Source organism: Homalodisca vitripennis, chromosome X (assembly GCF_021130785.1).
Source record: "Homalodisca vitripennis isolate AUS2020 chromosome X, UT_GWSS_2.1, whole genome shotgun sequence".
Taxonomy (NCBI): domain Eukaryota; kingdom Metazoa; phylum Arthropoda; class Insecta; order Hemiptera; family Cicadellidae; genus Homalodisca; species Homalodisca vitripennis.
Genome location: NC_060215.1, coordinates 43493490 through 43503748, shown reverse-complemented (window position 1 = coordinate 43503748; position 10259 = coordinate 43493490). Strand labels below are relative to the sequence as shown.

The window sequence follows — 10259 nt, the reverse complement described above, 5'->3', positions numbered from 1 at the left end:
TTCAGGAGACTGCGTATGTTGCTCTCTCAGCCAGTGAGGGTTAAAACTTCGTAACCAGCGCGAATGAAGCACAGTTCCTCAAGAATAACATGAATTCAAGGCAAAACCAGTAATTCTAACTTCGAAGCGCCCTTAAACGATTTCTCTATAAGGTAATGTTTCCAATGTTTCTGCCAGCCCTTTTTGAACCTGAAGACCCACTCGTTTTTTCTGATTTGTTTATATTATATCATTTCCAAATTATTACTCCATACGAAAAATATGAGTGGCTTTGTCCATAGTAGGGCTTTTTAAAACTTTTGGGATCAGAAATTGTATGGGTTACGCAGCGCATTAGTGCCTGAGATAACTTCAAGCCGTTATCTTTGATTTAGTTGCGAACAATCCTATGTCGCAGTGGATTTCCTTAAATCAGAAACCTGAGGAGGATTCTAGCAGTACATTGTAGGAGTATTAAGTTGTCAGCTTTGTTGAAAAGCAACTCCAAAACTTGGGACAAAAATAAAACATTTACATCAACATTAACCTGGTGAAATGTGCATGAATCCCTACCTAACATAGACTAATTTGACCACGTTTTGTGAAATTGTGCAACAGGAGATGCTCTTTGAACTGTAATGACATTATACTAATTAGTGGTAATTGTTAAATAGTGGTTATTGCAGTAACTAGATATCTAAGTAGAATTTGTATTATCAAACGTGTATGAGATGCAGTTTGTAGTCAATCATTTAAGATCTCAGTAATAAAAAAAATGAAAAGTAAAAATATTTCCTGAGTTCATTTTTAATGTTTTATAATTATTAGATGATTTTGAATATTAGTTTGATGTTTAGATAAATTGAAGTATTCAGATGCCGAGGTGCACAAGTTAAAGAGCAATTTGTTTTCACTAATTTAAAAATTCGTTATCAAACTTCTTGGGGAATACGTTAGAGGTTTTTGTGGACATTATATAATTTAAAATTTTTTTTATCTTTAAAGAGACACATTTGCTAAGTGTAAAAGTCTCCAAAAATAATTTTGTAAAATTTAGATTACCCTTAAAATTTTCTCCAAATCGGGTTGTGTTAGGTAACATATTAGTACAAAGTGAAAGTAAAAAAGGATATTTCTAGCGAATTTCATGAAAATTGGATGAACATGCAACATCTAGATTCTCAAGTGCACAGAGCTTACAAAAACTACTCAAAATGAGTTTTGGAGACAAGGATAAGCGCAAGCTTTACCCTCGAGGGTTTGGTACTACAACTAGTGCAACTTCAGCAGATAAATAGTATTTTATTTTATTTAGGATAAATAAACGTCTTATATTCTTGACTGATTATTTTCAGTTACATACTTACTCTGTATCTGGGCTCATGGAACTTTTATTAGACATTAACAGCAATTGGTGAATATAAACACAAGTTTACTTCAAATAATAATTTTTATTGTACAGTCAGTTCACATACTCGTAGTGGTCAGGCTACATACTACAGTAATACAACTGAGTCAAGGAACTAACAACTAATATAACAACTACATCACGTTGATTCGCTCAATGCACAATGTCTTCACATAATAAAATAATAGACATTTATAGTTTAATGTAAGTACCTTTATTATGTGTGGTGGTATTGGTTCTCACTAAAATTGAGATTTAATGTAACCAAACTCGAATAAAAATCAGTAAAATATTACACTATTACAGTAATAGCAATATGGGAATTTAATAAACTTGCTTACGTACTACTGATATTATTGTAAAAGAGGTGTTTATAACATTAACCGTGTGCTTAAACTAATGTAAGACATTTTACTATAACTGCCTTTTGAACAAAACTTAATATACTTCTTTTTTGGATCATTTAAAATTAAATATAAGTGAACAATTACCATATGAGAAATTTAGATATTTTATTTAGTTAGAACAATTAATTAGTTTTCACACGTATGTTTAAGTACTAAAACAGTAAATGGTAGAGAGAAGTAAAATTTTGCATCAACAAATTTCATATTTAACAATTCTCAGCCTGATATTACATTGCATTACATTAGTATTAATTTATAAATTAACAAAATATTGTATCCTGTCGTAGTGAAAATAAATGAATACATATTAATTATACATTTTCAGTAAAAAGGATTATTGTGAAAATATATACTATTTACTAGATGAATTATTTTACCGACAACATCATAAATTTATAAAAGTACTACAAAAATAATTGCTATAAACAAATTTTGGGTTAACAGTCCATTGAACAAAACGTAAAGGATATATAACTTTTAATCATAGTTCTTGATATGGTTTTGATCACAACGTGTCACCAAAGAATCTTAAACACCGGTTTAGAAGTGAAAAATGATTTGTACGTGATTAACAATTGCTCATATCCTTGACGTATTTTTGACGTATAACTGAATGAGTAACACTAAGCAATATTTGCACAAAATATTAGTCTGTTGGACAAATTGTATTTTTAATGGTTAAATATATTTGTTTCATAAAATAATGTATTAGTTACACAATTTGTAACTGATTTATAGAAAGAAATACTATTTGATACTCCAATTTAAGTATTGAACAGTATATACTCTATCAAAAGCAATTTGAAGAATAAAACTATATAGTAATAATATGCAGTTGAGAGGAAAAGCAGACTTCAGTTTTTAGGACTGAAAACAAACAAGAATTGATGTACTGTATCACATCAACAAGCAACGGTTTCAATCTTTGAGTGATAAATTATACATCATACAAAATTTAACAATGATGAAATGTTATACTCAGTTTAGAATATGTATCATTGCTTACAACTAACAAAACAAAACTGGGGGTTTTTGAGGGTCTAGTTGTTGTTGCCTTCTGCCATCCTTCTGTAGGACTGCAGCTGGAGCTAGGAACAAATATTAATATTAGTATGTTGATTTTTTATTTTTGTGTTAATAAAGTACTATTATTTTACATTTCGTGTTAAAAACCAAATAAATATGAGACCCGTACAATGTGTTCCAAATGTTATGCACACTGAAAAAAACTATAAGAGATACGGCAAATATTAAATGAACAAAGTTGTGCTTAAATTAAAAACCAACAAACAAATTTGGTTAACTTAATTATTGGTTGGGTAGTTCACTCGCTGCACTCAAAAAACAGTTTTAGGTGTAATATAATACAAATTTTTACATAAAATCTGCATTAAATATTTTCTAGCTTTTATAACTTATAATAAAAATATTTCAAGGCCACTAAGTAAGCAGATGGGGTAGCGGTCATGTAAATTTTAAATGCGAAGAGCCATTTTTTCTAAATAAAAAGAAAATAGATTTTTATTGATATAAAAAAATTTTGTTATACTTTTTTGTGTTTTTCTTCAAACAATTCATACAAATCTGTTTTTTGTATAGTTGTTTAAAGGGAATTTTCAATATACTACTCAGATCATTTGTAAGTCTGATTGATATTTTACTGCATGCATTGTTGGAATCAGCTGTTTAGTGAAACGCAGAAATTATAGGACAAGGTCAGTCTAAAAATGACTTATTAACATTTTTGTGACTGATTAGCGCAATAGCATGTTATGTTAGTTTCAAATTGTGCCATATTTTATAATTTTACAGAAAATAAAAATCATCATATAAATATAGTTACACAAACCTCATTAAATATCAAATATTTAAAGTATCTTATTTACACTAGTTAAAAAATATGATAAATAACTTAACTGATTTGTATAATGGGAGTGCAAACGTAAAGAGTCAGTTTTTAACTAGCTATTACTTTAAAAAAGGGTTTTCAATAAGACCCCTTCTCTCTATTTTGCACATCCTACGATTCAAATACTGTGTGCCGTTGGGCGTGAGCACTTTGATAGCAAATTTTTTCCCCAAAAAATCTAATCACGTCATGTCTTATACATGTGTGGGACAGCGGAGATTTTTAGTTACAGCAAAATAAGTTGCATAGCCCCTTGTTATTGTAGGAGCCTTCTATCGAAAGTTTAGATTGAAGAAGTACACAACCTGATGTTCCTTGAAATCAATATAGATATTTCCCTTAAAAAAGAAGTGATCGTCTGCCGCACTTGATTTAAGGCGGAGGTTGAAACGTGAGGGCATCAAGAGAGTAAAAAATATGAAACAACAGATTTTATCGATTATATTTTGTCTAGCATTATAAATTTAAACTACCAGATAACCATATGCCACTTAAAGTATCAAATGTCAACCTTTGACGATGACATAACTATTACATATTTGTCCAAGGGTTGGTTCTAAAAGCATCAAGTTATGAAAATTCTAATCTGAGGAAAAGTGATCATATTTTCAACCCTTTTTATACTCTTCCACTGTGACCTTCACCAAAGTTAGTGTGGCTGACAATCGATTTCTTTTTTTTAGAAAATTCTTCTATCAATTTCAAGAACAATCCGGTTGTGTGCGTATACTGTGCAAATTACTCTCCGCTCACAGACTTGTTTAAAAAGTTATCTGCATTTTTCATTACGTCTGGTTACTAATAATTAGTGCATCCACCTAATCAGGAAAAGTTTGTAAAGATACTACCCCACAATGGAGAGCATATCAAGAGAAATAAAGATTTGTTTGAACTTATAACTGACCTTGGTATTTTTGTAAATGTTACTGCTGTGATAACCATTTATAGTAATGTTATATTTAACATTAAAGAATAATGTTTTACTTTTCCACACTGTGCCCTACAAAAATAGCTTTGTATTCCTGAACTGTATGTTATACTCGTGTTTTAAACTCTTCACCACTATTAAACCACAGTATAAAGGATTTAATGGTCATTTCCCTAAACTGATCGGGGTTCAAAGAAACCAGTTAAGTTTGTTGCCAAAAAGACAGGAGGTCTTGTGTTTTCAGTGTTATTTCTAGATTGGTGTGAAAGAGAACGGATAGGGAGTATGATAAAGGATGAGTGGCTGTAGAATATTAATATTGAAATCTCCCATCCAAATATTTGGATACTTCCAGAATCGCCAGATATTTAAATACTCTTAAAAAAGTCTCGCTTTTTACAGTATTCTGCTTCGTGTTTCCAATAACGGCACTATTACTATTTTGTTCTGGAGTGTACCCGGAGAATCCTTCCCAAAACTTCCGATATTTAATTAAAAAAGAATCTACACAATACAATATATCGTATCATTACTATTTTACACCCTTGAAGCGCTGAATAATGGTACTGGGGTCTGAAGAAGACATAATACGTCTATATACCCATGTACCACGTAGATCACTTATAGCTTCCAAAGATTAAAGTTTACTTTGGCTACCTTTTGGTATTTTAAATAAACGGCGTATTTAGATTTTTAATGTTTAGTCATCGTTAGTGTTCCTCGTTACAGTTTAAACACAGCAATTAGGAATAATAATTTATTTACCCATTGTCTAAGAAGTGGGACGATGTCCGCCTGCCGGTACTGGTCAGGCAACTTCTCCTCACCCGGTTCCTGGTCGGCTTGGTAGTCAGGGGCCGGGAACTGCTCGTCTGCGCGCTTGCCGTGGCCCCCGAAACACGAATGGCCGAAAGAAGAACAGCCTCCTGTAACACATTTTATTTATGTAAATTCAGCTTATCATTTTCCTCTCATACTTGTTCTCTTGTGTTTCTGTCCACTTCAAACTTTTAAATTTTAATATTTCTTTCTTATCACTGAAAAAACCGGTGTGTTACGAACAATTGCTGTAATGTGTATAGTAAATAGATAGAGTGGAATTATCCCTAGCGGTTGTTACATAGACAAGGTAAGAAGAGAATAAATACCAATTTTTAAATGTATAAGGAGGCATGAAACCCCAAATTTTTATCAATTCATCTTGTATACTAACTCGGTGATTAGTTGTAAAATTATTGACTTTTAGTCTTTGTTGGTTTTTACACAGTGATATTTCAATTAGCATTGTACAGTTTGCTGGAATTCGTTTTGTATATTATAACATGTATAGAAATATTTATCATACAAATTTAGTAGGTATTGGTACTTGCCATACCTACTGTAAAAGGTGTTATTTTCGGTTATAACAAAGTAAAAATATGTTTAGTGTTCATTCTTTTATAAAATCATGATATACGTTCTTAGGCCTAGAAATTACTAAAAATAAACAGCCTTTTCTTCTCTCACAGTCTTATGGGTTTCTCGATTTGTAAAACTTTTGGACTTTTGAAAGTTTCAGCCTTAGTCACCACTTAATCACCACTATGCTTTCTATCAATAATGCCTGGTGCACCTTGATAACTTAAACAGTTTAATCTTTCTTACGATGATTAATGGCCTCAAATGTATTTAAAGTAATATTAGAGAATTCTCGGTCTGTTTGTTTCCAACTCAAAACATGCTTATGTAAGACATTTCATATATTGTATATTTCTTGTAGAAAATTAAATGCCAAACAATAATATACATTTCTGTTTTACCACAGAATGTATTAGAGCTATTCTAAATGTAGTCTACCAATTATAGATGAAATTTAAAATAACGGTGCCAAATATGTGCATACTCCATAGAATCCTAATATACATCTGGCAAAACGGCACAGTGTCAGCCCACCCATAATATTTTTAAATTTTCAATCCATCAAAGGTATCTTTCTTTTACAAATTTAAATATTTTTTGAAAAAACTTATGACACGCATGGATAATGTTACATATATAAACAAGCCACATCTACATCTAGACTTATGGTTGGACTGCTTCAACCGAACACTCTTTAGCCCTCATTACTTGTCCATTTCGGTCAGTCATCTGCAGTGCGGAAACAGTAGTGCGTTGCACAAGAGACAATCAAAGAACACATCCTCTCCGGACTCTGCTCTTGTCGTAGGGTTTGCTTACTTATATATTACGATTCCATCAGGCCTGTGTTCTGTCATGTTTGATGAATTCCTAGTAATCATCATCATCTTAAAAATAATCCCTTTACTATTTATCAGGTCTGGATGGCCTCCAGCAAGGGTTAGATGTGTACTCACAAGATGTTACACTGCAGGCCTTCAGTGATGTACATCGGTAGAAATCCCAACTTTCAGGAATCATCACATTTTATAACGCCTAATAAAAACGACGCTGTGACCGACTCAATGGGATCAGCACACAATTCAGGAATTTGGAGGACGTACGTTTTGGGAATGTTCAAACATTCCAAATATAAACATTAAACTAAACATAAGTTCAATAAAATATATCATTAAATAAAAATCATAAACTGCTGATTACTTGAGTGTTTTACATTTGTTTAACGATTGTTATATATATCTACGTGCTCATAAATTTACCTCAAATTGTAATGTTTTTCGTTTAAATATAGTGCTTTCAACAGATAGTTTGTTATTATGTTTCGTTTTTCGCTTTGTTTATAAACCTCTTACTTATTTTTTATTTATTCACCGAAAGTAATAAAGCTTGTATTAATTTTGAATGCCTTTATACTGAAACCACAATACAATGATAAAAATATGGGTAAATCTTTAAAGACACTTCAAGAACAGATTATTGGTTGTGACACACAGTTTATATTTATAAATATTCACGCAATGAAATGTATCAATATTAAATGCGGTATATACGTTGAATAATCGTTCTATTGTTACTTATCGTAACACAACGAAACCTCAAATATTCAGTAGTGAAGTAACTAACGTACTAGTTACGTGACCAAAGGTAGTAGTATGGTTGTATCAGTTTTAGAATGCTGAATGGGATAAACGATAATTATAATTAATCTTTCCCACGGTTTTGCACGTGAATGGTTGAAATAGATGTCAATTATGGAAACATATTACTAATCGATTAGGACCACGATTGGCTTCTCTGTTATTACGGGTTCATTGTTATTAATGTCCGTACTAGTCACTCTAAATTTCAATATTAATGTTATTTATTTAGCCACTTTACTACTTATAACTTATAGCGAGATTACCCCTTGTATCTGTACTATGTTATACTTATGGCTTTGTCAAATTTCTTCTTCCTTTTTGTTATAATTTAAACAATGTTTTACATCGTTATTTTTAGGTACGTTACAGTGTGTTGTGATGGTATAAACATAGTATTAATGTACACTTTGCAGTACTTTTTATGCTGAGTTTTATAAGACAATAACGTTACGAATTTTGTAATTAATTACGTTTAGATCTTCGCTGTAATTGTTTCGAAACTTTCCAAGTTTAAATGTGCTGGTTTAAAACTTGTTTCGAAGTAATTTGTTATGTCTTGTAAAATGGTGTTTACTTTGAAATAAATAACCATGAACATATTTAACTACATTTGATTTTAGACATTTAAAATTACTGTATTTCCAACGTTGTGCATTGGCGATACCAAAACAACAATGGTGTAATGGAGGAGAGGAAGCGTTCAGCTCGCCCTAAACCTTTTGTTGCTGTTCCTTCCGCCCTCAGCGAAATGTTCCATGCTATAGCCTCTTACTACTCGGAGTTAATACACATTGAAGGTAATATAGTGCCTGAAATTTAAGCTGACTTGTAATAATTATAATACTTACAAAAACTGCGTTTAAATCACTTTATAATTAAAATATTTTCACAAAACTTATAACAGTGGACGAATAATTCCATTACTTAGTGAGTAATCTTACTGAAACTTTATCATAGTTATGTTTTAGATATATATTTATATTAAGATTCATAGTATGTTTTAAAGATTTGTAAAAATGATTTAAGTATAGGTAAACTGAAAACAGATCTTATGTTTTCATGAAGCAGGTGTTTTCAAAAAATACAGTTATTTTACATAATCTTTCTTTTTCAAACACGGTGAGATTGGAGATAAAGCTTAAATAAAGGTTATTGTTCATGGCATGTAGGGATACTAAAGTTTAGGTTAATGTAAAATAAAATTACATATTATGTTACGAGTATTTATTAATGACAGTTTTTCTCATTTCAGTTCCTAAAAAATAAAAAAAAACGTACGAAGAAACGAATTTGTTCTACGAAATAATATTGTGAGTGTTACCAATGCAAAGTATTTGTTTGCACGATTAGTAGTCACAATAGTTGGTCTAAGACTAACAAACAAAGCATGTCTAGAAAACATAAAAATAAAAAATCACTTTAGAGCAATAGCCATAGCTAAGATTGCATTATATAAATCTTCTTCAGACATGGTAAACAGTGCATGATGAAAATATAATTACTAAAAAATTATTGTAGAGTGTAATAATAGTTCATAGAAATTCTCATGTATTGGTCCTATATAATTTTAGATTTTTTTTAACATTACTATTTAATATGTATTGTATATATATATATATATATATATATATATATATATATATTATTGTATGAATATGTGTGTGTGTGTCCTGATGTTTTACCTTTTGTCACACCTACCAATATGTCACTGAAAATGTTTCCTTAAAATTATATACCAACTTTGAAAATCATTACATTACATTCAATCTTTTTAATAGATATAGAAGTATTCTCACAACTCAAAGAGCCTATTAGAGTTAGTGTAGATTTAGTAGTAATAGCGAATCATTCTGTTTATTACATAGAAAAGCATTCCACAAAACTGAAAACACTTCAACAACTTTCATATACAACTTATATAACCAAGTCGTTTCTTCTGAATACTTCTTAATGTAACAACATTATTGAATACCAATAACATTGCTGACCCATATGGTTTAAACATTTTATAATTAATTGCACCTGTATGAAAAGTTATTGTATTACGTTAATGATGATTGTTGTCCGTGAAATAAATAACTATGAAATTAATATATTCATGCGAGGATAACAAACTCAAAATTTGTAACTAATTAGAAATTCTATTAATTTTCCCGTGCTAAAACTTCAATATGTATAATGTCTCTAGGATCTGTTACATATTCTTTGTAGGCCACAATCCTAGATAGTGAAGTATGTTCTAAAATGGTAAAGCACCAAATCACTCAGCATTCATTTATCAAACAAGTTTCTACCAAAATTTACTCGGACACTTTTTTTAACATTTCATTAAGGTAGTGTTGAAATGTAACAAACCTAGTATCAATCAATACCTTTAAAACACTCTCCATGTAACACAACATTTCACAATGTTCCAGCAGGCCGTGTTTAATTTTTCAGTCGTGTTATCAAACGTCCCAAAGAGTGGTTGAAACACAATTAAATGGAACAATAACTTCTGCTTCTTCAATATCATTAGCGTTTTAATTAACTTCTTGTCTGTTCTGTTTACCACAGTCAAAAGTAAATGATGGCGGTTCCTCTTTGCAAA

The 10259-nt window shown here is 30.7% G+C and overlaps 1 protein-coding gene across 1 annotated transcript in view; it reads right to left on the bottom strand.

Annotated features, from left to right (window-relative positions):
* Positions 1–1410: 1410 nt before the first annotated feature.
* The window catches only part of LOC124368974, a 109790-nt gene continuing 100941 nt past the window's right edge, over positions 1411–10259 (bottom strand). The window contains exons 3-4 of the mRNA XM_046826556.1: positions 5397–5557; positions 1411–2882 (exon numbers count right to left, since the gene is read on the bottom strand). Of these exons, the coding sequence (XP_046682512.1) occupies positions 2835–2882; positions 5397–5557 (209 nt within the window). The 3' untranslated portion in view covers positions 1411–2834. The remainder of the gene's footprint in view (positions 2883–5396; positions 5558–10259) is intronic.